Source organism: Trachypithecus francoisi, unplaced genomic scaffold, assembly GCF_009764315.1.
Source record: "Trachypithecus francoisi isolate TF-2019V2 unplaced genomic scaffold, Tfra_2.0 Lachesis_group3, whole genome shotgun sequence".
NCBI classification, from domain to species: Eukaryota; Metazoa; Chordata; class Mammalia; order Primates; family Cercopithecidae; genus Trachypithecus; species Trachypithecus francoisi.
The window spans coordinates 52,445,143-52,473,097 of NW_022681468.1; the positions used below are offsets into that span (position 1 = coordinate 52,445,143).

Consider the following 27,955-nt stretch of genomic DNA (forward strand, 5'->3'; position numbering starts at 1 on the left):
TTGTCCTCATATGCAACATACCCAGACTTGCTTCTCTTCTGCGTAACTTTATCTTGGCTAATGGAGTGTTATTTAAGAGTGCCACCTCTGAAATCACACTGATCTAGAGTCAAATCCTAATTCCTACATATGCTAACTTTATGAACTTTGGCCAAGTTATGGAACTTCTCTCTCCTTTCATTTTCTCATCTATAAAACAAAGAGATTACAATGGCATTTATCTTTTAACATTTATTTTTTTCTTTTTGTTTTTTTTTTTTTTTTTGAGACGGAGTCTTGCTTTGTCGCCTAGGCTGGAGTGCAGTGGCATAATCTGGGCTCACTGCAACCTCTGCCTCCCAGGTTGAAGCAATTCTCCTGCCTCAGCCTCCCAAGTAGCTGGGACTACAGGCGCCCGCCACTACACCCAGCAAATTTTTTGTATTTTTAGTAGAGACGGGGTTTCACCGTGTTAGCCAGGATGGTCTCTATCTCCTGACCTCGTGATCTGCCAGCTTTGGCCTCCCAAAGTGCTGGGATTACAGGCGTGAGCCACAGCACCCATCTCTTTTAACAAATCTTACTGCTATTATTATCATCCATTTAATTATCAAACTAGGAACTTTCTAGCTTCCCCTCTTCACCTTCCAGCTGTCCTCTCTCATCTGAGATCAGTATCCTCAAGACCCATGATTCTAGCTTAGACAACTCCCTCACATTTGCCTCCTCTTCACCGTCTGTCGTATGTCAGGCCCTGCTCCGTAGAATATTGCAGTAAATTTGCTGCCAGACTCTTAATTTGTGCCTCATAATCAAATCAACGTCATGTTAATAAAACAATCTGAGAGCCTCCATTGCCTACAGGACGGTTTCTCTTAGCACGTTTGAACTCTCACATCTTTTAAGACCCAGGTGAAAATGCCAGGTTAACCTAATTAATCTTTCACATTTAATGTTGGTTGCCTCTGTGACATTTTGTTTATCTTTTTAGCTCATTTTACTTGTCTGTGTCTCTCACTTGGAGTGTAAGTGCCACTGGGATGGCAATTCTCACTAATTTTTATATTCCATTGCCCAACTTAGTGCCTGTCATGATAGTTACTTGGAAAATATTAATTAGTGCATTGATTATATACCTGAAGAGCCACAGTCTTCATCCATTTGCCTCGTCTTCCCCTTTTCTGAAGGTCTGAGTGACTAAAGAGATCAGAACAGGAGGGCACATCCTAAAGCAGGATGCCCCATCGTCCTCAGCTCTAAAATTGAAAGAGAAATTTGGGAGGAGAAAGACCTAAAGGGGTCGAGAGTAAGGAGAGTGTGTGATTGAATACTGAGATTAATGCCTAGTGTCCTTTACATTTCAGTCAATATTAGGGATAATATTACAGACATTGTTTTTACAAACTTAAGCGTTAATTTTACTTGTAGGCCCTGTCTTTACACATTATTGGCAATATAATCTCAGTAGAAACATCAGAAGAGTTGGAGTTGTCTATTTGTTTGAGGCATTGGAAAGGAAAGCAAGTTAAAAACTCTTTATTATCATTCGTTTAGTAGAGAAAAGAAACCCTGGCTTAAGACAACAAATTGTATCTGGGAAACAGGTTAATTCTTGGCATTCTGGAAAAGATGATTAGAGAGTAGCCAGGTACCCTCCAATTTTATATTCCTCAGGAAGCCATTGTCTCCCTCACAGTTTGGCAGCGGCATTTCCTTTCTGTCCCCATCCAACACACACTCTGCAGGTGCCATTGCTTGCAGTTTTTCTTACTTCTCCAGTTGAAACATTGACCATACATTCTGCAGAAGGCTTTATGATACAATTCGTGTGGTAGAGTATTGCTAGTTGTATAGGTCACATTATTTTTGGTTGGGTAACTTATTGTATGATTTGGAACCTAACTATTTATAGTGTTTTTTTATGATGAATCTGAATTCTCAAACTTACGGGTGGCCTTTTGGAACATAATCATTTTGTACAATAGGGATTGTCTTGAGCAAAGAAATTCATTCTTTTTAGAAGATGGTGAGAGAGAACAGAATGTCTGTTCAGTTTTATTTCCTTTTTCTAGGGGAATCTCTGCCGCTCTTCTAGTTAGGATTGAAGTATGTTTTCTGAAGTTGAAGATAAAATGGATTTTTCAGACATACAACTAAATTAGTAAAACTTGTATTTACTTTTATTGATGGCTTAAAAACAAGCTTCTTGTTGAACTTATTTTGAGTAATGAGAGATCTTTAAAATTTTCAAAATGAGGATTCATTCAATTTGTCAAATATTTCTTGCCTGCCCAGCACTGTGCTAGGTGCTGAAAATATAATGGTGATCAAAATAGACATTGCCTTTGTCTTCTTAGACAGTTTATAATCTATTAGGAAAGAAAGATAGCACTCTCCTCCCCCACCTGCCAACAACAAACAAAATAAATATCAGTTTTGATCAGTGATATCACAGGATACAGAAATAGAACACTATGGAGGGACATAGAACATTGGAGGGCTAGGGTAGCTCAAAAAGGCTTCTCTGAGAATTTGGAATTAATGCTTAAAATCTGGAAGATGAGAGAGAGTCAGACATTCCAGGAGTGGAGTGGCATGTGCAAGGGCACTGAGGCAGGAAAGAACTTAGTTACATGATTCTTAGAACTAAAAAAGGCCAATGTGGCTGGAGCAAAGGAAGAGGAGCACAGGATACATTTGGAGGAGTAGATGGGCCGTATTGTGTGGGGCTTTGTAGACCTAATAAGGCATTTGGATTTTATTGCAGTTAGAAGCAGTTGCAAAGGATTTTTAGCAGGGGAATGGCATGAAAGTGCTGAACAGATGACTCTGGCTGTATTATGGAAAGTGCTGAGTGGAATGCAGGAGACCAGTTAGGAGGCTGTGGCAGTAGTCAGTGCAAGAGATGATGGCAGCCTGAAGTAGGGTGGTGCCAGTGGAGACTGGAGTGGAGGTTTTTGGAAGTGGATCTGACAGTTTAATGTCAAATGTAAGGAAAGAGGGAAAGAGAATATCAATGACTTTCAGATTCCTAGCTTGAGCAACTGGGTTGACAGTTGGTGCTAATTAGTATAATAACAGTAGGGATAAGAAAAAATTGGGTTACATTTTAGACAAATTGAGTTATCTGAGGGACATCAAGAAGAGATGTGAGATAGGCAGTAGGGTGTATAGGCTGGCGGTCTGAGCAGAAGGTTGGGCTGCTGACACCAATGATGAAAGTGTCTTTTAAAGCCATGAGAATGGATGAGACCCCTGGAGAACCAACGTAAGGAGAGAAGCACATGGTTCCTAGAAGATGGGAAGGGCAGCAGAGCACAGGAGGTGGGATTGGCTTTAGATAGACAGGAAGAGGCACCTTTTCATGTTAACACAAAGACAGGAGGCCCATCTGAGTCCAAATGTAAGAAGTCTTATAGATTGGGTTGGCGTGAAGGTGAAAGAGTTTGAATCTGATGGCTTCTGAGTTTTCTGCAGTAGAATCCATGGTTGTCTACTGCAAAGGAGAAGGATTCTCAGAAATGTGAGAAGTTTGAAATACAGTGGTAGACAGAAAAAAAACATAGTAGGATTCTCCAAGGGTGTCTTGGGCAAACGTACAGTAATTGTTTCAGTCTACCTGGCTGTGAAATGAAAGAGGGAAAAGTCTTGTAAGTTTAATAGATGAGCGACTAAGTGGTGTAGGTAAATGGTAGAGCAAGTAACCTGAAAAGCAGAAGGACGTTTTCTGGTCTGCTTAGTCTGCATGGCTTGCTTACCCCAGGCTGGAGTGCGGTGGCCGGATCTCGGCTCACTGCAAGCTCCGCCTCCCAGATTCACGCCATTCTCCTGCCTCCGCCTCCCAAGTAGCTGGGACTACAGGCGCCCGCCTCGTCGCCAGGCTAGTTTTTTGTTTTTTGTTTTTTGTTTTTTTTTTTTGAGGCGGAGTCTCGCTCTGTCGCCCGGACTGGAGTGCAGTGGCCGGATCTCAGCTCACTGCAAGCTCCGCCTCCTGGGTTTATGCCATTCTTCTGCCTCAGCCTCCCTAGTAGCTGGGACTACAGGCGCCCGCCACCTCGCCCGGCTAGTTTTTGTATTTTTAGTAGAGACGGGGTTTCACCGTGTTAGGCAGGATGGTCTTGATCTCCTGACCTCGTGATCCGCCCGTCTCGTTTTTTGTATTCTTTAGTAGAGACGGGGTTTCACCGTATTAGCCAGGATGGTCTCGATCTCCTGACCTTGTGATCCACCCGTCTCGGCCTCCCAAAGTGCTGGGATTACAGGCTTGAGCCACCGCGCCCGGCCAGAACCAGCTTCTTTAGTGGCTTTGTCACTAGCACACTAGGATTGTAGTGTTCTTTACCTCCAGTCAGCTCTTTATTATGGTAATAGTTATATCTCATTTAAGGCTCAAGAGGGTCCTAAAACAAAAGGAAACAGCACAGAGTATTACAGTATTAGCAGAATACAAAAATATATATTTATCAGAAATAAGTCATGTGCCCAGAAAAGTTATATGTACTTATACGTCACAATGACATGTTGCCTTAGCAAAGATTATCTAATGTAAGCTTTGCTTCTAGTTTATGGACATGTGAGAATATTAATATTTCTTTCCTGAATTAATACTTTAAAAATATGCAACTAGAAATTTATGCCCCCTAAAAGTAACATCTTAACCTCCTCTTCATTCCAAACTCTAACTTGCTTACTTATTTTTAAGATGTGGTTATTTAAGGTAAGAAAAAATAAGTTATTTGATCAACTTTCATTTTTCTCTTTAGTCTGACAACATTATGGCATTAAATAAAGTCCAGGAGGTATTGGGCTGGTCCTTGTTTGGTCTCTGGTAATTTAGATGAGGCAGAACTGAGTCTCCAGGAATGTGAATATTATCTCAAATAGTTAGTAGCAGCTACTGTGTAGAGTTTGAAAGCCCAAGTCAAATCCTGGGCATGTCCATGGATGTGTGGTAAGGCATAGGTTCCAGCTGTTGTGCAGAAACAACAGGAGTGGGATTTGATCAACTTTCTGTGCATCCTTGACCACCCAGAGTCAAGGGATCTTCCCACCTCAGCCTCCAGGTAGCTAGGACCACAGGCACAGGCCACCATGCCTGGATTTTTTCTTTGGTAGAGATGAGGTTTTGCTATGTTGCCCAGGCTGGCCTTGAACGCTTGGGCTCAAGCCACCCACCCACCTCAGCCTCCCAAAGTGTTGGGATTACAGGCGTGAGCCCGGCCAGTAATTGCATCTTAGTAACCTGTATCAAAACAGTCAAGTAGGAATTCATAATCTTATTAGGAAAACATTAAATAGGATGTTTTCAATAATGTCTCCCTTCTCTGCGCTCATATTTTCTAGAGTATAAGTGAACTGGAATTGCATAAAGTGGGGCATAATATTCTCTAGCAAAAAGCTTTGAAATATGTATTTTTTTCTTTCTTTCTTGCTTTTTTTTTTTTTGGTGACTCATGGAGTGGGAGAGCACTGTGATACCAAAAGCTGTTTGGTAGACTAAGCAATATTTACTAAGCCTCTAATGATGAGAAACCCAAGCCTTCTGTTCCTTAGAATACACAGATGTTATATTTGTGAAGCAAGCGTATGACCACTTCCTGAATTTGAGGAGCATTCTGTTACAGTTGAGGGAGGATATTTTTGTTGATTCAGTCAATGTTGTAGCAATTTGCAATGTTAGTGATAGGAGTTTGAGTGTCTGTCAGATACTGTTATGTGCACGTGATACGGTGGTGATGGGATCTGTTAAATAAGGGAGGGACACAGAAATAATTCTTTCCAGAATGCTGGCAAAGTGTTTTGAAGAATTAACGTATTTTACTAAAATTTATTATAGAAGTAAAAATTTTGCTAGGTATAGTAAACTATAAGTAGTTCTTGACTTAAAAGAATTACTAAACAAGCCAAATTTATGAGTAAATCATAAAATCCCTTTTCTTTCCCAGAGAAGGAAAAAAGTGATGACTTCATAATAGTACAACTTTTTACCCAATCCCCCACCCCCGAGCCTTTCTGAGAAAGCTTGTATTTGTGACGGGTTACTTCTGAAAGTTTAAAATCGAAATTTAAAATATAAGATTTACCAAATAAAAGTTGGCCTATACCTGGAGGATAACTGAAAATCATGACCTTGGGGAAACAGACTGTCAGAGCAAGTTTTTGAGTGTAGTCTACACCTTGAATGGTTTTATAATGCAGATGAATGAATCTACTCCGGTGATGTTTGCTAACTTCTGGCCAAGTGCCAGGCTGGTACTGTGTGTGTGTGTGTGTGTGTGTGTGTATGTGTGTGTGTGTGTGTGTGTGTGTGCGCGCGCGCGCGCGCATTCAGTCATCTAATGTTTGAAATACCAAGCCTGCCATTCTGGACAGCAGAAATGTTTATTTAGAACGTAGTCCAGAGTCTAGATTAGAACGTGTAAGGGAGTTCATGTATGGAAAGTTTTCCAAAGCTTTAGTTTATGCAAATTCAGGGAATTTCAACGTTACTTCCTTATGGATTTTGATGTCACACAGAAAACTAAACCGCTACTTTAGTGATCCAGTAGTATTTTCATTTGCTTGCTGTTATTTGTAAGTATTTGTAGATAACCATTTTCCTTTTAAAGTCATCATAATGTGTTCATGCTTCTATTCAGTCTTCAGCTAGAGGAAAACTTAAATGTGTGTTGATGTCTGAAATCTGTTCTGCACACAGTGGGTTTTTCAAGTTAGAGTTGCATAGGCTGTTATGATTTAACTTGCCACTTTAGAGACGAGCTGTGCTGTAATACACTTGATAACTAAGTGCTTTCAAGAGTTACTGCATCCGTGCCGGGTGCGGTGGCTCATGCCTGTACAGCACTTTGGGAGGCCAAGGCGGGTGGATCACTTGAGGTCAGGAATTCAAGACCAGCCTGGCCAACATAGTGAAACCCCACCTCTACTAAAAATACAAAAATTTGCTGGGCTGGGTATAGTGGTACCTCTCTGTAGTCCCAGCTACTCCAGAGGCTGAGGCGGGAGAATCACTTGAACCTGGGAAGTGGAGGTTGCAGTGAGAAAGCAAAACTCTATCTCAAACAAAAAAAGAGTTACTGCATCGAGATATACTACTTCACACACACACACACACACACACACACACCTGTACACACAATTTGTGCTGTTAAGTGTTTTGGTTTTTTTTTTTTTTTTTTTTTTTGGAGACAGAGTCTTGCTGTGTTGCCCAGGCTGGAGTGCAATGGCACAACCTTGGCTCACTGCAACCTTTGCCTCCCGAGTGTGAGCCATTCTCCTGCCTCAGCCTTCCCAAGTAGCTGGAATTGCAGGTGTGCACCAACAGGCCCAGCTAATTTTTGTATTTTTAGTACAGCTGGGGTTTCACCATATTGGCCAGGCTGGTCTCAAACTCCAACTTCTGACCTCAAGTGATTTGCCCACCTTGGCCTCCCAACATACTGGGATTACAGGAGTGAGCCACCGCTCCCGGCCTTTCAGTGCTTTTTGATGTGCAGTTAGCTTTTATGCTTGCCTGGGCAAATGCTTCTCAGTTGGTATACCATCGTTTTTCTCAGGATTTTCATCAGTGTATAAAATTTGTTTTTGCTACTGATGAATAGAATAGGTATGTTCTTGTGATATTCTGAGTAGAGCCAATTGTGTGACTTGATGTGGAGATACTGTTATTTTCAAAATAAGATAGGTAGTGTAATATAAAGCCAGCACCAAAGAAAGAGCTAATTTTCTAGAAGTTGGGAAAATATTGCTTTGCCTGTTTGAGAGGGCTCAGTCAGGTCTTTAGAAAGTTTTGAAGTGATACTCTGCTGAAGGGCAAATTAATGAATGATAATTAGAATTATAAATGATCTGAAATATGAAATCATTTCAGCTGCTTTTAAAATAATGCTGTAATAGCTTTCCCTTTTTAAAAAAGAAGCTAAAAATGCTCCTTGGGTCTGCCATTTCCTTTTTATCTATCTACTAGCTATTATTCTGTGATTCTACCAGCTATTATTCTATCACTATTATTCTCCTTGCTACAGTAAAATATCCAGAAAAAGTTGTCTGTATTTCGTATTTGTGCTTCCTCACCTCCCATCCATTATAACTGAAATGGTTGTCATTTCCGCTCTCACATTAACTTCTTGCACACACTCTTGCAAGAGTGAACTCTTGCATACCCCCATCACCACACTTCTTCAAAATTATCAGTAATGATTTTGAAACAGATGACTCCTACTTAAAACCATTTCCTAGACCCACAGAGATTCTGATACGTTTGGTTTGAGAGATGTCACCAAGATGGTGGAGTAGGAAGTACCAGCCTTCATCTGCCCATAAAAAAATAACAGACAGCTGTTCACAAACCAAAATAGCCCTAGTTTAGGGTGGGGCCAGGCATCAGTATTTTTAAAAAGCTGCTCAGATGATTCTAATGCCAATCAGGCAGAAAACTACTGCTCTAGGGGCTTATCTCATACATAATAACACCTAAACCGTGTACTGTGACCTATAAGACTCCTGCCTGGCTCTCTGATGCCACCTCCTACTGATCTCCGTTTCCTCTCCTCTAGCCACCTTGGTCTCCCTCAGTGATGCTGGAACTTTGTTTTGTTCATCATTATATCTCTAGCATTAAAATAGTGCCTTCTTGCACACAGTACATGTTCAACAGATATTTGTTGAATCCACAAATATTTTTGTAACTGTTTGATGTTCTTATTCTGTAGTAGTGATTACTCTGCAAGTAATGCTGTCTAGGTTGGTAGTGTGTTGAGTCTTCAGGAATGCTACCGAAAGCCCGGTATTTGAACATAAGTCACAAGCCCCCACAGTCCAGCTTATCTCTCTTCTAACACTGTCTTCTACTTTGCTGTCGGAACACCTACTTTTCTGTTTTTATCTCTTGCCATGAGTGGTATTGATACTTCTGATTCTTTTCTGGTCTCCTATTTCTGCTTTTATTTTGTCTAATTTTTTTTCCCTATATTGTTACTCATCCACTAGTTTCTCTGGGTGAAAAAGACTAGTTTTACCAGCATTGCTAGTCAGTAAGAGAGCTTATTTTTTTCTGTGGGTAAACAGACCACTCATAGGATGTCCAGTATGTAGTCTTTGGATCCTGTCCCCTTCTCTTGCTGGATGCAGGTGGGTAGCTCCTTTGATGAGAAGCCAAGGTGGAATTGATGGGGGAGGGTCAGGTTTTAAAGGGAAGAGTGGGTATCAGGAGAGATACATGTTTCTGAGGTCACAGTTGGAAGCCTAACTGATGGAAATTGATGTTTTATTACACCGTTAACCCTGCTTACAGCAGGGGCCTGCAAAGTTTTCTTTTTTTAAGTATAGATAGTAGGTCTTTTGGGCTTTTGGTCTTTGTGGGCCGTGCAGTCTTTGTCCCAATAACTCTAGTCTAATGTTGTAGTGCAGAAGTAGTCATAGACAGTGTGTGAACACAGTAGTGTGGCTGTGTTTCATAAAACTGTTTATGGGCATTGAAATTTCAACTTTATATAAAGTTATGTAAAATACTCTTCTTTGGATTTCCCCTCCCACCACCACCACCACCACCACCACCAGTTAAAAATAGTCAGGAGCCATGTAACAATGTTTCAGTCAACTACAGCAGACTGTTTATACATCTGTGGTACCATAAGATTAATAATACCTTATTGTTACTATGCCTTTTCTATACTTAGCTACACAAATATTTATCACTGTGTTACAGTTGCCTACAGCATTCAGTACAGTAACATATGTACAGGTTTGTATCCTAGGATCAAGAGGCTATACCATATAGCCTAGGTGTGTAGTAGGCTATACTGTCTAGGTTTGTGAATACACTCTTTGATGTTCATACAACGGTGAACTTGCCTAACATCACATTTCTCAGATCTTAACCCCCTTGTTAAGTGACTCATGACTGTACAAAAGCTGTTCTTAGGTAGTGAGCCATAAAAAGGCAGAAGGCAGGATTTGGTCCTTGGGCCATTCACAGTTTGCTAACCTCCAGCTTCACATTTATGTAGTTTTGACTTGGAAAGTCGAGTTCTTGACCAGTAGTCCTTTTCATACCTCACATTATAAAAACTCTTTAGATTTTGTAGTTGTTGGCACATTACCTCTTTATTAGTATCCATATGTAAATTTTGTCCCCAGAAGCTCCTTATCACGTTGGTGTCTTTGCCTTCTATGTTTTAGCACCTACTCCTGGGCCACAATGTTTGAGCCTTTTATTATGTCTTCGCAGCTTTGCTTCTGCTCTGCTTCTACAATAAAATAGCTATTTTTTAAAAATTTAATAAATATTCCTTTCAGGCTGTATACAGGTGCTATGGAGGCCCCCCTCTTTCTCGCAGTTCACCTGCATTCCTGGTGGCCAGATCCCCAACATGCTGACAAGCTCTTTTCCTTAGGTGCAGGGATTGAGCTTGCTCTGCCTGAGTGCAGGGCAGCCAGCCCCGTGCTGGCAGCCAAGAAGTGTTAAGAGCTTTTAATGTCATGGCCCCAGGAGTAACCCTTAACAAGGAAGTGGAGAGATACCTCGGTCTTTATGCTGTGTGGGTGAGTTCTGAGGCATGCCCTGAAGGACTGAACTCCAGGTGCTCACAGCAGTGAGGAACCTCCAGTCGGCTTTTCTCCCCGTCTCACTTTCACTGATCCCCTCAAGTGTGCTTCCTGGGATTTCCTTCCCGCAAATAAGCTGCTTGCACCCAAGTTCGTAGGTCAGGGATGCCTTCTGGAGGAACCCAAATGACATGTGCTGGTGGACTCCTATTACTCTTACAGCTCTTTTTCTCCTTTCCTCCCCACTGGGAGTATATGACGTAGCTTCCTTAGTGGTTGACATTGACACTAGATGTGGGAAAGAAAGTATTACAGGTTGAATATTCCTTATCTGAAAGCTTGAGACCAGCGTGTTTCTGATCTTGAATTTTGAAATATCTGTATTGTACTTACCAGTTGAGCATTCCTAATCCAAAAATCTGAAGTCTGAAATGTTCCAGAGTCTAAAACTCCCCCCCTCCCCGCCCAGTTTCTGAGCATTTTGGATTTCAGAGTTTCAGATTAGGGAGGCTCAACCAGTATATACTACCTGCCAATCATTCAGTTCAGCTCAGCAATAACTCTGCTGGGTTACCAGCGTTCTTTGCAGGTTACCTTTTTCTGCCCTTAGTTTTCTGTTTCTGGAAAGGAGTAATATGTGACCTTGGTTGTCTTCCATGAGGTAGATCAGGATTTTCTGTTTCCAAAAGTTAGTTGGCAGATTCTGTGCTAGAAAGTAGTGTGTAGGGTACTATATACAATTAAGTATCACAATTAAGCGAGTGGTTATAAAACAGCAGTTACAGGCATTTCTTTTGCCAAATTTCAAATAACATGATTGGCAGGATTTTGCGAAAACCACAGATGTTAAAATTTCAAAATGGTAATACGACCACAAGGAGCTGTAGCCGTAATTCTCCCATTAAAGTACTTACTGATTAAAATAAGTGTTTAATGTCTGGAGAATTGAAAGTCTTTTTCTACCTGTGGCATGTTTTTTCCATAATGAGAACTTCAGTTGTATCAAGTAAATTTCACCATTGTAGAAGGTGTTTCGGCCATGTAATCAATGTGAGAATTTGGTTTTTATTTGGGGATAGACTAGTTATGTGTGTGTGTATGTGTTTCAGGTTATAGATTAATACATACTTTTAATTGTCTTTAAGTTGAACTCTTTTTAAAGGTATGACTATATTAAAATGAGCTTTATCTCAGAAGGATGATAGTTTTTAATTTTTATTTGCAAAAAGTTACTCACTTTTTTTTTTTCTTGAGGTAGGGTCTCACTCTGCCACCCAGGATGGATGGAGTACAGTGGTGCAATCACAGCTCACTGCAGCCTCGATCTACCTCCTAGGTTCAGGCATTCTTCCCACCTCAGCCACCTGAGCAGCTGGGACTACAGGCACATGCCACCATGCCCAGCTAATTTTTTCTAAAGATGGGGTTTCACCACGTTGTCCAGGCTGGTCTTGAGTTCCTGGGCTTAAGCAATCTGCCCGCCTCAGCCTCCCAAAAGTTCTGGGATTATAGGCGTGAGCCACTGTGCCCAGCATTCACATGTTTTTCCTTCCCTGGAAGTTGTTGTTTTCCTTGAGACAGAGTCTCATCCCCTTGCCCAGGCTGGATTGTAGTGTCACATCACAACTCACTGCAACCTTGACCTTCTGGGCTCAAGTGATCCTCCTACCTCAGCATCCTAAGTAGGTGGGACTGCAGGCACATGCCACTATGCCTGGCTAAGTAAAAAAAAAATTTTTTGTAGAGATGGGACTTCACCATGTTGCCCTGACTGGTCTCGAACTCATGGGCTCAAGCGATCCTCCAGCCTCAGCCTCCCAAAGTTCTGGAATTACAGGCACGAGCCACCACGCTGGGCCTGTTCTTTTTGTGTGTGTTTTGTTTTGTTTTCTGAAACATCACTTTCCCTTTTGTTGGCACTTAGTAAGTTTAACATACAATTGATCCCAAAAGTCTTTACTTTGATTGCGGCTTTAAAAACCAACTTCCGCGCCAGGCGCGGTGGCTCAAGCCTGTAATCCCAGCACTTTGGGAGGCCGAGACAGGCGGATCACAAGGTCAGGAGATCAAGACCATCCTGGCTAACCCGGTGAAACCCTGTCTCTACTAAAAAATACAAAAAAAAAAAAAACTAGCTGGGCGAGGTGGCGGGCGCCTGTAGTCCCAGCTACTCTGGAGGCTGAGGCAGGAGAATGGCGTAAACCCGGGAGGCGGAGCTTGCAGTGAGCTGAGATCCGGCCACTGCACTCCAGCCTGGGCGACAGAGCGAGACTCCGTCTCAAAAAAAAAAAAAAAAACCAACTTCCTATCCTAGTCATAAGTAAATAAATAACTAGCTGAAGTTGGATTTTACTGCTACAAGCTTATTGTTACGACCTGCCTTATCTGGGGGTAACTAAATCTTGTGTAAATTACATTCTTTTCTTTATTTGGTTTCATTTAGTTGCATAAGGCTGTTAAATAGTTGAACAGATATTAATGTTTCCTGTTAGGCTTGTACCAGAACGTGCTCAGAGAAAAATGTTGGACAGTGTGACTTTAGATCCATTTTCGGGGATCTATTTGGGAGAGTGTATGTGGCCAGAATGTAGTTTTTTTATTTTTGGAGCTTTCTCTTAAGTTATAGTGTTTCTCATGGGTGTTTTCCCTGTTCCTCCTCTTCACCTAGGATATTGGTTTCTGTTCGCTTTGGTTCTCCATCTGTTCACCACCCCTTATTCACCTTGACATACTTCTTCAACTACATAAACCACAGTCTGTTCAGTTTCTCATCAGAATAGTATTGTCCATTCCTATAGGGCAAGTTCCAAGCCCACCAACTCCTTGTCTTTATTAATCCTTCCTATTCTCGCCCTCAGGATTCTGTTTGTTTTCTGAGAACAAGAGAGTACTTTCTCCATCATCCATGTGTCCCATTTTGTACTTGACTCAAACATTCTTAGATGCCCTATATATTCTGCCTCAGCCACCTTGTGTACTGGCTTTTCAGGACAGAGCATGTTTTCTCAGCTGTTAGTGTTTCTTTTGTACCTGTCACATAACAGTAACTTAGTAGTTAATTATTTCTGTTAAATACCCAATTATCTAGTTTTCTGCTTTTAATTTCTCAAAGTAACCTTGGTGATTTTTAAGTGATTTGTTTCTTTATTGTTTGTTTTTTATAGATGTAAAAAAAGATTGGTCTGACCATGCTCTCTGGTGGGAAAAGAAGAGAACTTGGCTTCTGAAGACACATTGGACCTTAGATAAGTATGGTATTCAGGCAGATGCTAAGCTTCAGTTCACCCCTCAGCACAAACTGCTCCGCCTGCAGCTTCCCAACATGAAGTATGTGAAGGTGAAAGTGAATTTCTCTGATAGAGTCTTCAAAGCTGTTTCTGACATCTGTAAGACTTTTAGTAAGTATTACATAAATTCTTAAAATACGAATTATGTGACGTACATATGACCAATGACTGACATAGCTTATCCCAAGGAATGGGGTGTGGGGCTGAACTGTCTATGTATACATGTATGTGTGTGAAATTTCTACTTCATTAAAGTTTTTCTATTAAGATAAATGCTGGGTGAAGGTGGAACAGGAAGAACCTAGTAGAGATTCTTTCCTTACTAGAATTATATCTGATATTTGTTATTTAATACTTTGTTTTTGTGGGGAGGGTAAGGGAACAGGCACTGTTTTCAGGGGAACATACATGACTTTGCAATGTTTCCTTCACATAAGTCACTATTTGATTTTAGTGATTCAGGCAGATTGTGTCACTTCCTCCATTGAAGGCCTGACACAGCTCCTAAGGAAATGACTATGAGTGTTGTCTTCCTTCATCAGTCTACATTTTGAACATCCCTGTAGTATTTCTATTTATGCATTCTGAAATGAGATGTGGGTTACTTTGGCTGACCCAGTTGTGTCATATGACAGGAAGTATTCAACCATCTGAGAAAATGTGAACTGCTGTCACTACCACTAGTGCAGAACTCTATTGTATTTTTTCCTATTTGAGAAATTCTTGGTTAAAGATACATTTAGTGACTTCTTATTTTAATTCCAATAAAGAACTACAGTTTTTTATTCATGTTAAATTTTTAAATTATACTAGTAATGTATAAATATATTCTGTTGTAAAAGAATCAGTGAATATAGAAATACATAGTAAGCTCCCCTTTCCCCTAAGCAATCATTCTTGACAGTTTGGTGATTTTCTATACATTTATTTATCCATACATATCGGATTGTTTTTTAATAAATAGGAGCATTTTATGTGTATTTTTTAAACTCAGTAATGTCTTAGAGATTTTTCTATGTGTTATACATTCTTTTAAGCTGTAATTCAGAGTATAGACGTATTATTAATTTACATCCAATCACTTCTTGGCCTTTTTGGCTAAGATCAAGTATAATTTATAACCACGTTTCCCTGTTGATGATCAGTTAGGTTGCTTCACTCTTAGGGCAAATGCTGCAACATTTTCAAATGTTTTAAATGTTGCCGAAAACATTTGAAAATATTTCAGTTGGGCTAGCGCCAGAGTACCCAGTCTTCCTTGCTGGTGTCAGCACCCACACCCACTGCTAGAGCCTGTGGGCAAATGCTGCTCCTGTACAATGTCTCAAGCACTGGCCTGGGGACAATATGGAGGTGCCGGGACTGCCTGCCTCTTAACCCAGAGCCCTGACTGCTGCTTATGCTTGTAGGCATGGAGCTTGGAGGAGTCTGAATCCTCACCCATTTGTTGTGTTAGTTTGGGCTGTGGCTTCCCTTAAACTAGTACCAACTTTTTTTCTGTCTTTCAAGAATCACTCATTTTTTACCCTCTTACGTAGTTTCCTGTCTCCTAGCAATGTTACGAATGTTCATCTTCCCTCTCCTACAATTTTTAAAGATCTTTTGCTGTCATTTCAGGGGATTTGGGATATAGGAGGGGAGATACAGGTAGATTCACATTGCCTTTTTGATCTAATGCCCTTGAAATTTTTTTTTATGTGAAACAGGTTTATTATTATTATTATTAAAATAGAGAAAAGTACAAAGAATACCAAATTCCCGTTATCAAGAATTAATGATTGTTGATATTTTGTCATTTTGCCAAATGACAAGTAGGACTTAAAGTCAAAGTAATACTGGTAAAATTCTTGAGTCTCATTCTAACTTCCCTTTACAAAGCAACTACTATCATAAGTTCAATGTGTATCCAGTAAAATACACAGACACACACAGACACATATCTCTGTGTATATATATCCATAAATGGTATATGTTATTGCCATTACCGTGTAGGTATTTTCTTACTCAGTTTTGTATGTGTGTGCAAGAATTTCTCTCGAGTATCCACCTAGAAGTAGAAGTAAAATTGCTGTGTTTTAAATATATACGTAATTCATTTCAGAGTACTGTCAAATTGTCTTCCAGTTGGTTATACCAGTTTATATTCTAACCAGCAATGTATGAAAACCCATTGCCTCAAATCCTCACTAACACTTGATGATGGTCTGTTTTATTGGTTTTGTTTCCAAGAGAAAAAGACAGTATTTTGTTTTAGTTTACAAAGCTAAGTATGTTTTTAAATCGTTATTGGACATCTAAGTTCCTTTTTTTAATTGTTTATATCGTTTGTCCATTTTTGAGAAATTAATAAACTTTAGTTTTTGCAGGAGTTGTAGGTTCACAGCAAAGTTGAGCAAAAGTACAGAGACTCGTTCCCACATACCCTCTATCCTCACACATGCACAACCTTCCCCACTCTCAAAATCTGTACCAGAGTGGTACCTTTATTATAACTGGTGCACCTACATTGACGTATCGTTATCACTCAGTGACAGTAGTTTACGTTAGAGTTCACTTCTGGTGTTGTACATGCTTTGGGCTCGGAAAAATATATACTCATGTATACGGTCCAAAAAATCTCCGTGCTCTGCCTATTCCTCCCTCTCGCCTCATCGCCACCAATGATCCTTTTACCTAGTTTTGCCCTTTCCAGAATATCATATGTTTGGACTCATACAGTATGTAGCCTTTTCATATTGGTTTCTTTCACTTCATAATAGGCATTTAACTTTCCTCCATGTGTTTTTGTGGCTCGATAGCTTATTTCTTTTTTTTCTGCTGCTGCTGCTGCTGCTTTTTTTCTTTTTTTGAGACAGAATCTTGTTGTGTTGCCCAGGCTGGAATGCAGTGGCACGATCTTGGCTCACTGCAACCTCCACCTCCCGGCTTCAAGCAGTTCTTCTGCCTCAGCCTCCCAAGTAGCTGGGATTATAGGCGCCTGCCACCAAGCCGGGCTAATTTTTGTATTTTTAGTAGAGATAGGATTTCACCATGTTGGCCAGGCTGGTCTCGAACTCCTGACCACAGGCGATCCACCCACCTCCACCTACCGAAGTGCTGGGATTACAAGCATGAACCACCACACCAGGCCAGTTCATTTCTTTTTAGTGCTAAATAATATTCCATCTTTTGGATGTGTCACAGCTTATTTATCCAGTCACTTACCAAAGGATATCTTGGTTGCTTTGTTTTGAATAAAGCTGCTGTAAACGTCTGTATGCAGGCTTTCAAGTGGACATGTGTCTGTTCATCCATTCTTTCATCTTTCACCATTGATTTGTAGTTCTTTATAAATTCTAATATGTGCTGCAAATAATTTCTCCTGGTCTGTTTAATGTCTTAAACCTTTGTTCATGATTAATTTTATTTACTTTTTATTTTTGTCTTTTTTGGTCATGTAGACATTAACATTGGTTTGTGTTTTTGGAGTATTTAAAAAAGCTGTTCCTATTTTGAATTACAGGTATCTGTATTTTCTGCTAGTACTCATATTGTTTTGTTTTTCACATTTACCACTTTTATCTACTTAAAATTTACTTTTGTGTGTTTTGTGAAATAGAGATGTAGTATGGCATATTTTAGGAGAAAATGCTAGCCAACACTGTTTATTGAATTGTCTGTTATTTCTCCACATAAGCATGTCAGCTCTGTCATAAACCAAAATTCCATGTTGTGTGGATCTGTTTTTGTATGCTCTATTCTTTTCCATCGATCCATTTATATGTCCTTACATGGATAGTATACTGTTTGAATTTCTGTAGCTTCATAATAAATCTCTATATCTAGTAGGGCAAGTACCCCTTCTTTGCTATTTTTCAGAATTGCGTGAGTTGATTTTGGAATTATATGTTTCTATATGAAATTTGAAACAGTTTGTTAATTTCCGGGGAAAATTCCATAGTAATTGATTGGAAATGCATGCATTAATTTTATGTAGATCTTTCCGTTCATGAATAAAATCTGTCTCCTTTTGTTGAAGTTACCTTTTTTGTCCTTAAATAACATTTTATCTAAAAAGATATTGTACCTTTTAAAAAAAGGTTTCTTCCAGGGGCTTTATACTTTTTCTAATTGGATACTGCTATTAGGAATGCTGTTTATTTTTTTCTTATAATCTAATATCTGATACCTTGCTGTACTCTTTGATAAATTCTGATAATTTATCGATTCCCTTGGATTTTCTTATTTTTTACTTTTTATTTATTTTTTGTTATTTATTTATTTATTTTGAGACAGAGTCTCCCTCCATCACCCAGTCTGGAGTGCAATGGTAATATCTTGGCTCACTGCAACCTCCATCTCCTGGGTTCAACTACTTCTTCTGCCTCAGCCTCCCAAGTAGCTGGGACTACAGTTGCGCACCACCATACTTGGCTAATTTTTGTATTTTTAGTAGAGACGGGGTTTTGCCATGTTGGCCAGGCTGGTCTGGAACTTTCGACCTCAGGGGATCTGCCTGCCTCGGCCTCCCAAAGTGCTGGGGTTGCAGGCATGAGCCACCACGCCCGGCCTTCTCTTGGAGTTTCTATGTAAACAATCATATCTCTTCTAAAGAATAACTTTTCTCTCTTCCTTTCCCATTTTTATACATCTTATTTCTTTATCTTATGGTATTCGATTAAACCTCTAGCACAGTATTGCATAATAGCAGTAATGATGACTATTGTGTTGTTCCTGACTTAAATGGAAATGCTTTTAGCATTTGACATTGAGTTTAATATTGGTTGTTGTTTGGGGGGAGATCTTTTCCTGTTTTGTTTTGTTTTGTTTTTTGCTTTTTGAGATAGTGTCTTGATCCGTCACCCAGGCTAGAGTGCAGTGGTGTGAACACAGCTCATTGCATCCTTGACCTCTTGGGCTCAAGCAATCCTCCTGCCTCAGCCTCCCAAGTAGTTGGGACCACAGGCATGCACCACCATGCCTGGCTAATTTTTGTATTTTTTTGTAGAGACAGGGTCTTGCTATGTTACCCAGGCTGGTCTTTAACTTCTGTGCTCAAGCAGCCCACCTGCCTCTGCCTCCCAAAGCGGTAGGATTACAGGCAGGAGCCCCACCACACCTAGCCTGTTTTTTGTTATAATTGCTAGTGCCTTTAACTCCAGAATGCGTGGGAATTTTAACCAAATGGAGCTTAGGAAGTGACTTGACCAAGATCACACAGAGAGTGACAAGAACCCACCTAAGTGGTTCTTGTCACTGTCTGTGACAAGAATCTAGAGCTCCTTATACCTTACTTCCTTATGCCTATCTTCACTGGCCTCATGCTGTCATCAAATCTCATAGATTTTTTCTTATAAAATGTTCTATGCATTCATTCTTCATTCCACTCTCTGCTGTATAGAATGAAGTTAGATGTTGAGAAGATTTTCAGGTTGTTACACTAATATTGCTCCACCTTCCTAAATATTTCTGTAGTGGGTGGTTGGCTTTCATTACTACTACTACTACTACTACTACTAGTACTACTAGTACTGCTGCTGCTGCAGCTGCTACTGCTACTGTTTTTGGCTGCATGGCATCTGAACTTCTGGCTCTGTGTTTTGGAAATGTCGTACCTTATGAGTTGTGTGAGACAAAGCCCACCTCCCTCCTAGTGAAACCATAAAGTCCAGATAGTTGTTTCCCAACCCTCCTCATAGATAGAGTGCAGGCAGTTGGCCAGGTCTAGGTTACATGCACATCAGAAATGTCTCCTAGAACTTTGAGTCAGGAACTCGTGACTCAAGCCAGGATAGCAAATACCTCATTCTAGTGGCATACGTGGCAGCAACATCCAGCTTCTAAGGACAGAGAAGCCATATCCAGTGAGAGCACTCATCCATGCATTGAGTATATTGGCCCATTTACTCCTGGGGGATCTCATAGTGTTAGAATTTTGCATTTGCAATGTTTGAAATTTAGATTACAAAAAGATACTATATAGTAAGCGTATCTACATTATCCCATTTATGTTTAAATATTCACCTAGAGATAAACTTGAAAGTATTTCACTAGAATGTTGACAGAGGTTATCTCAGGGTGATCTATCAAGTATGTGCTTTTTATCCCCAATTGTTTTCTTATACTTTTGCAATCGTTTGTTGTTGCTGTTTTTAACAATTTAATATGTAATATTTGTATAAACAAGAAAGCTATTTTTCATTAAAGGATCAAAACCATCTTTAGCTTTTTATGTTTTTGTTTTTCTCTAGAATGGAAACTTCTAAAGTCAGAAACATGCCTTTCCATCTTTGTATTCTCAGCATAGGGTATGGCCTTAGAGAACATTAATTGAATGAATAAGAGGAAAAAATGATAGAATACAGAAATAAGGATCGGTTAATCCTATCACTGGGATCGAATGGAAAGTAAGGATCTATGACCAGGCATGGTGGCTCACACCTATAATCCCAGCACTTTGGGAGGCCGAGGCAGGCAGATCACTTGAGGCCAGGAGTTCAAGACCAGCTTGGCCAACATGGTGAAACCCCGTCTCTACTAAAAATACAAAAGGTAGCCGGACATGGTGGCACCTGTGGTCCCAGCTACTTGAGAGGCCGAGGCAGGAGAATCACTTGAACCCGGGAGGTGGAGGTCGCAGTGAGCCAAGATCATGCCACTGCTCTCCAGCCTGTGCAACAAAGTAAGATTCTGTCTCAAAAAAAAAAAGTAGTGATCTGTTACAGGATGTTCAGGGAATTTCTGCTCCATTGGGTAGTTACATTATATTTCCTCTAAACAGTCTTAACAGCTGTTAAGGGTCTGTGAACTATCAGTATTAATGGGTAGAAATTTACATAAGATTTTGATACGTTAATAAGACTAAAGTCTTTTCTACAGAAAAGAGAGGGTCTTAATGAGTGGTAATTTTATTTGTAGATATATTAGAGAATACTCCAAGAACTAAGGCACTTGATTATGAAATTGTCCGAAACAAAGGGGATTGTGCTTTACAGACTAGTCATGTTTACATGAAGGAGCAGATACCAAGGACACAGATTTCAGAAATCTAGGAGATACATAAAATTTAGATGATCACAGTGTTTGGTGAGAGTCCAAGTACTTGACATGTGTGAATATATAGATGTCTTCACATGCTGGCAGCACGACAGGGAAGAGGGGTATCTGATAACAGGCTCTATGCTGCAGTCTACTTAACATCATGAAGAACTGGGGGTACGGCGGGGGTCAGTATCACAGAGCAGGGTTCCTAAGATGGGGGTCCCCATTTGGAGGAAACCGGGAGAAAAACTAGGGTGTGAAGATGCAGTCAAATAGTTATACAGTTGAGGTTTGGCTACAGAAATAAATAAGAAAACAGCTAATTGGCCTTAGATAATAATGTAATATATATTTAATAAATGCATATTTAATACATAATTTAACACTGTTATTGCTATAAAATATTTCTTGGAAGTTATAAAATTTTCATATGTGTGTTAGGAAAGAGGGAAGGGTAGTTGATTTGCCAAGTGATTAAATTGTGTTGGCAAACTCTGGCCTGCAGCCTGCTTTTGTGTAGCTCAGGAACGAATTATAATTAGGCTTTTACATTTTTTTAATGGTTAAGGAAAATTAAAAGAATATTTTTATGCTGTGAGAATTATAAAAATTCAAATTCCCATGTTCATAAATAAAGTTATGTTGGAATACAGCTACATTCATTGGCTTAGGTATTGTCTGCGGTTGCTTTTGCGTTCCAGCAGCAGTGTTGAGTAGAGCTGCATACCCTAAAATATTTACTATCTTTATGGAAAAAGTTTGCCAACCCCCGAGTTACATTATGGGAAACATTACTCTAGCGGTTTATTATTTTTTTTCACCACTGAAACTGAACACTGAAGTGACAGTGTATAACTCTTCCCAGGAATAATTAGGGTTTTTTTCTATTGATTGTTTTAGATTACTTAATTTTCAACCCAAGTTATTAAATATTTCCCCCAAATTAAAATGAAGTCACTAAGTAGTGGTCATTGTGACTTAATTAATTTAACTCTCTTGTGTCTCCTTTTGTGGCTTTTGTTTACTTAATGTATGAGCAGTAGAATTAAAACTAAGAAAGATGAGGACATTTCCATTGCTACCAAAATACATTGTTACCTAAGATTACCAAATAAATGTGAAGGGTGTGCCAACCACTGAAAAAGGACAGTGATGCAAGACCAGCAGAACACCATTTAAAGGGAAATACCTACTTTTGCTGAACACTGACATTTCCAAGCTTTTAATTTGGTAAAAATTATCTTTTATAATTTAACTGTTGAGAAAATGCTTCTGTATAATAATTTTTTTCTTTCAAAAACGTACTTTCAGATCAGTGCTTCTGTGTAATAATTAAATGAAATTTTTGTTGCATTTTCCTTTTCTTTTGGACAGAAAGACTTTTGGCAAAGAAAGTCTTTTTTTTAATGTAATGTATTCTGGCACGCAGGCTTCACAAATGAAGAGCCTTATTGAGAGGAAATGAAAGTTTCTCCCAAAATCTGACAATCGACAGAGAACTACTATGAAAGAACATATTTTGTGTTTAGAGCTTATGACCATTCTATATTATCAATAGGACATGTCATTTGGGTCTTTCCGCATTAGATATATGCTAATTCATTCCTGTTTTTTTCTCTTTCTGTTCTAGCCTTGTGAAGAAGAATCTATCTGATAGGGATAGAGAAGCACAAAATGCTAGTGGAATAGAACTCAGACTGACTGAAGCTCAGTTGGGCTTTAAAATTTTTTGTAATTATTAAAGTGGTTTAGGTAAATTAAGCTGTACGTAAGAACTCTGTACAAAAGGTTTGTCTTAGTGGTAACAATAAAGATTGGGTTTTTTTTTTTTTAGACAGAGTCTTGCTCTGTCACCCAGGCTGGAGTGCAGTGGCGCGATCTCAGCTCACTGCAAGCTCTGCCTCCCGAGTTCACACCATTCTACTGCTTCAGCCTCCCAAGTAGCTGGGACTGCAGACGCCCACCACCATACCCGGCTAATTTTTTGTATCTTTGGTAGAGACGGGGTTTTACTCTGTTAGCCAGGATGGTCTCAATCTCCTGACCTCGTGATCCACCCGCCTCAGCCTCCCAAAGTGTTGGGATTACAGGCGTGAGCCCCCGCACCTGGCCCCCTCCCCCCCCCCTTTTTTTTTTGAGATGGAGTCTTGCTCTGTTGCCAGGCTGGAGTACAGTGGTGCAATCTCGGCTCACTGCAGTCACCGCCTCCTGGGCTTAAGCAGTTCTCCTGCCTCAGCCTCCCAAGTAGCTAGGACTACAGGCGTGCGCCACCACACCCAGCTAATTTTTGTATTTTTAGTAGAGATGGTTTCACCGTCTTTGCAGGATAGTCTCGATCCCTTGACCTCACGATCTGCCCACCTTGGCCTCCCAAAGTGCTGGGATTACAGGCATGAGGGATTTTTAAATAAAGATGAAAAGGAAACGAGTCACTTAAACTACTTTTTTGTACTGCAGCCTCCACCTCCCAGGTTCAAGCAATTCTGCCACAGCCTCCTGAGTAGCTGGGATTACAGGTCCCCCCACCACACCCTGCTAATTTTTGTATTTTTAGCAGAGGTGGAATTTCGGCTTGTTGGCCAGGCTGGTCCTGGACTCCTGACCTCAAGTGATCCACCTGCCTCAGCCTCCCAAAGTGCTGGGATTACAGGCGTTACCTATCATGCCGGCCAGAAATCTAGATTTAACAGTGCGTTAAACTAATAAGAGCCTTCTTTTTCATGTAAGAAGTTACTTGAGAAAATGAAGTGGTTGCTGGAACTGGATTCGTTGTTCAGTTGTGTCTTCACGGACAAACTCTTTCCATCCCTCAGTTCCTCACCCCTCAGCATGTCAGGTTGGCCTCATGATTGTAAGATGCTTCCTAGAGCTCCAGGCATACATGGATTGAGTAGCCCTCATCTGAAATTTGAAATGCTCCAAAATTCGAAACTTTATGACTGCCAGTGTGACATTCAAAGGAAATGCTCATTGGAGCATTTTAGTCAGGTTAGGGGTGCTCAACCTATAGCTGAATTCCGGAGGCGGAGTATCCACCTCTCTTCCACACCTGTGTCCTAACAGCAAAGCAAAACATCCCGGACGCCACCCTCACATCCTGCTGGCCCACCTTAGGTCATATGACTGCCCTTAGCTGCAAGGGAGACTGGGAAAACATGAATATCACTTAACTTTTCCAGTTTCCTTATACTAGCCGCAAGCAAGAGGGCTGAGAAATGGCAGGTCAGTTAGCCTGTCAGCAGACCTGCCAAATGCCCTTTTTAGTATTTAGTCAGTCAAACTGAGCAATAGAGCCAGGAGTTTAAAGAAATAAAAAATGAAATTTTTATTAAGGAGAGGACCCAAGGGACATCTTATAAGCCGTGTCCTTTAATTTTATTTATCGTTTTGATCAGTTTTGTTACAGTATAATTTAAGGTAAAATAATCGTAATGGCAAAATTCAGTGCATTTTGACTAATGGACCACCAGCAAGATATAGGATAGTCCCCGCATGCCCCTCTTCTGGCAGTCCTCTTTACCCTTCTGACCTCTGCCAACCACTTATCTGCCTTCTACCACTATAGTCTTGCTTTTCTAAAATGTCATATAAATGGAATCCTACAGTATTTGGTCTTTTCTGTATGGCTTTTTCTACTTAGCATAATGCTTCTGACCTTCACCCATATTATTGTGTGTTATCAACGCCGTTTTATTACTGAGTAGTACTTTGTTGTATGGATATACCGTAATTTGTTTATCCATTCACCAGTGGAAGGGCTGGGGCTTTTAATTTTTTAAAAAGCTTCTGTGACCATTCACTTACAGGTCTTTGTGAACATAGGTATTTACTCAAGAGCAGTAAAAGCTATGAGTAGGTTTCCGGGTCATATGATAAGTGGATGTTTCACCTTGTAATAAATAGTCAAATTCTTTTCCAAAGTGACTGTACTATTTTGCATTCTGCCTGTCAGTACTTGAGAGTTTCAGTTGCTCTGTGTCCTTGAAACATTTTTCAGTTTGGGGTATTCTAGCAGGTGTCAGAGCCTATCTCCTTGTGGCTTTAATTCACATTACCCTAGTGACTAATGTTGTTGAGCATCTATTCATGTGCTTAATTGCCACCCATATAATGGTGAGGTGTCTGTTTGAATCCTTCGCCTGCCTGTCTTTTAAATTAGGCTGTCATGTAATTGTGTTGTAAGCATTCTTTGCATATCCCAGATATGGAAATTTTATTGGATATGTTTTGCAAATATTTTCTCACAGTCTGTGGCTTACCATTTCATTAACAGTGTTTTCTAAGAGCAAAAGTTTTCATTTTGGTGAAGACCAATTTGTGATCTCTGTTGTCCCATTTCTTTTCTGTTTCCTTCCTTTCTAGTAGATTAAGGGGTTTTTGGTGGGGTTGTTTTTTGGGGGCGGGAGGTGTTTTGATTACATTGATCTCCACTTGTGAATTACTAGCTATTACGACCTTCATTTTGCCATTTTAGTGGTTGCTCTAGGGTTTACAGTATATGACTTTAACTTAATCACAGTCTACCTTCAAATAATATACTACTTCACACATAGTATAACTTTACAGCAGTTTAGTTTCATTTCTTCCTTCCTGTCCTTTTTGTGTCATGTATTTTACTCCTATATATGCTAAACCCTAAATGTTGTTTTCCCCCAAAGCAGTAAAGTATTTTAAAATGAGCAAAATGGTCTTTCATATCACGTATTTCCCATTTTTCAGTGCTCTTTGTAAGTATCCTTTCCATGTGGTCTCCTTTTTCTTCTACCTGAAGAACTTCATATGCCTCTCTTTTTATAGTGCAAGTCTACTGGTAATGAAGTTTTGACCTTTTGTTTGTAAAAGTTTTGATTTGATCCAGGCACAGTGGCTCATGCCTACACATAGTCCCAGCACTTTGGGAAGCCAAAGATCACTTGAGCCCAGGAGTTCGAGACCAGCCTGGGCAACATAGCGAAACCCCATCTCCAAAAAATACCAAAAAATTAGCTGGGCATATTGGCATGCACGTGTAGTTCCAGCTGCTCGGGAGGTTAAGCGGGAAGGTTAAGCGAGGAGGATCGCTTGAGCCTGGAAGGCAAATGTTGTAGTGAGTTGAGATTGTGTCACTGCCCCCAAATTGGGCAACCAAGTGAGACCCTGTCTCAAAAAAAAAAAAAAAAAAAGTTTTGATTTTCCCTTCATTTTTGAAAGATACTGCAGCTGGGAGAAGAATTCTAAATTTCCCCCCACCCCCCAGTAATTGATGTCCCTCAGTTGTCTTCTAGTGTGCATAATTTCAGAGAAGTCTATTATTGTTCCTCTATGTTTTATGTCTGCCCTGGAAGATTTTATCTTTACCCTGGTTATCAGCAATTTGATTATGATGTGTCCTGAAATCATGTTTTTAAGGTTTATTCATATCTTCGAGTTTATTGATCTTTCTGCTGCTAATCTGCTGTTAATCCCATCCAGTGCCTTTTTCATTTGAGATGTATTTTTCATCACTAGAAGTTTGATTTTGGCTTCATTTTTATATAGATTTTTCATTTTTCTCTTTATTATGTTTGTTTTCTTCTAGTTTCTTAAACATGGAATATCTTTATATAGCTATTTCAGTATTTTTTATCTATCATCTGAGTTATTTGTGCTTCCCCGCCCCCACTCTTTACTCCTGGCTGTGTGTTGTTATGCGTCATAGTGGCTGGATTTTTTTGTATTGAGTAGTCTTGACTTTTTTTTCTGGTCACCAAATTACTTGGAATTAGTTGGATTCTTTTGCTTTGAAGCTTTATTAGGGTAGACCAGAGGCAATATTAGCCTTAGGACTAATTTAGCCTCATTACTGAGGTCATAGTCTTCCGAGGGTTCTTCTCAGTACTCTGTGTAGAGGTCTTTCTGCTCTCCTTGATGGGAACATTAACTCTTTTAGCCGTTGATTCTTTCTGCAGTCTCTGGTAGCTTCCTCTTAACAAATGCACAAATAGGATTCAGCTAGACTCCAGGAAACACCTCTGCAGACCTCTGGAGCACTCTACGTGGAGCTCCCTTCTCTCCTGTCCCCTGCCCCACACGTTCTAGCCACCTTGTCATACCTGAATGCCATTCCAGATCTCTCAACTCTGCAAGACCAGGCCCCATGCGCCCCTCTCCTGCCCACAGGCAGTAAGCTGGTGCACTCAGTTCATCCTTTTAGTCTTTCTTTTGTGCATCGTGTTGCCTAATGTCTGAAAGTGTTTTTCTTTTCCTTTATTTCTTATTGTTTAAATAAAACAGGAGAGTAAATCAAGTTCCTGTTACCCCAGCTGACTTGAAATCCTCCATTCTTCATTCTTCCTAGATATTCTTCTAGCCTTGCATCTTTCTTAGAAAGCCATCATATGCTCATTGAAGCATTACGTATAATAACAAAACCACTTCTTTAACCAAAATTTTGAACTGAACACACTCAAGGCTGAACTCATGGTATTCCTTTCCAAATCTCTGTGCCCCCTCCTCCCCCTTGTCCGCCTTCCCCCAAGCAATCACCATAGTAGTAAAAGGCTCCTCCATCCCAGGTACACATACCAGACACATGGGAGTCGTCCTTAGCATTGCCCTCTTCCTCACCTACACATCTCATTATCACCTCCAAATGTTTGTTTTGCCTCAAGGGTATGTCTTCAGTCTTCCCACATCTCTCCATCTCCACCCTCCACTCCTCCGGTATTCCAGCCACCACCTCTTCCTGCTCCGGGAGCCTCCTAAGCAGTCTCCTTTATCCATTCTTGTTCTTTCCAATGCATTCTTTATTTAGTAAGCAGAAAGATTTTTTAAAATTATTTTTTAATCAAAGCAATAAATGCAGAATTAAAGTAAAAAAGGCTTGTACCATGAAACTACTTTACTGCCTGATTTCTCCCCAGTGCCTGGTTGCATTCTCTACCACTTTCTACTATTTTACTGTTTCTGGCTTTCATTTTCATAATTCTAAATATGTGCTTATAGTGTTACTTCTTATCAATTTTAGATATCTGTTGATGTTTTTCCACTCAATCCTTTTTTTTTTTTTTTGAGATTAAGTCTCGCTCTGTCCCCCAGGCTGGAGTGCAGTAGCACAATCTCGGCTCACTGAAACTTCCACCTCCCTGGTTCAAGCAATTCTCCTG

At 40.1% G+C, this 27,955-nt stretch overlaps 1 protein-coding gene and 1 long non-coding RNA gene across 7 annotated transcripts in view; one reads left to right on the plus strand and one right to left on the minus strand.

Annotated features, from left to right (window-relative positions):
- The window catches only part of FERMT2 (fermitin family member 2), a 99,933-nt gene that overhangs the window by 18,371 nt on the left and 53,607 nt on the right, over positions 1–27,955 (plus strand). For all 6 annotated transcript variants that reach the window (XM_033188018.1, XM_033188019.1, XM_033188013.1 and 3 more), the window contains exon 3: positions 13,689–13,922. In XM_033188018.1, coding sequence (XP_033043909.1) covers positions 13,689–13,922 — 234 coding nt within the window. The remainder of the gene's footprint in view (positions 1–13,688; positions 13,923–27,955) is intronic.
- LOC117069637 lies at positions 22,809–23,238 on the minus strand. Its single transcript, XR_004431614.1, has 2 exons — positions 23,193–23,238; positions 22,809–22,892 (listed from the first exon to the last, which is right to left on the minus strand). It is a non-coding gene; the product is annotated as an uncharacterized LOC117069637 (long non-coding RNA).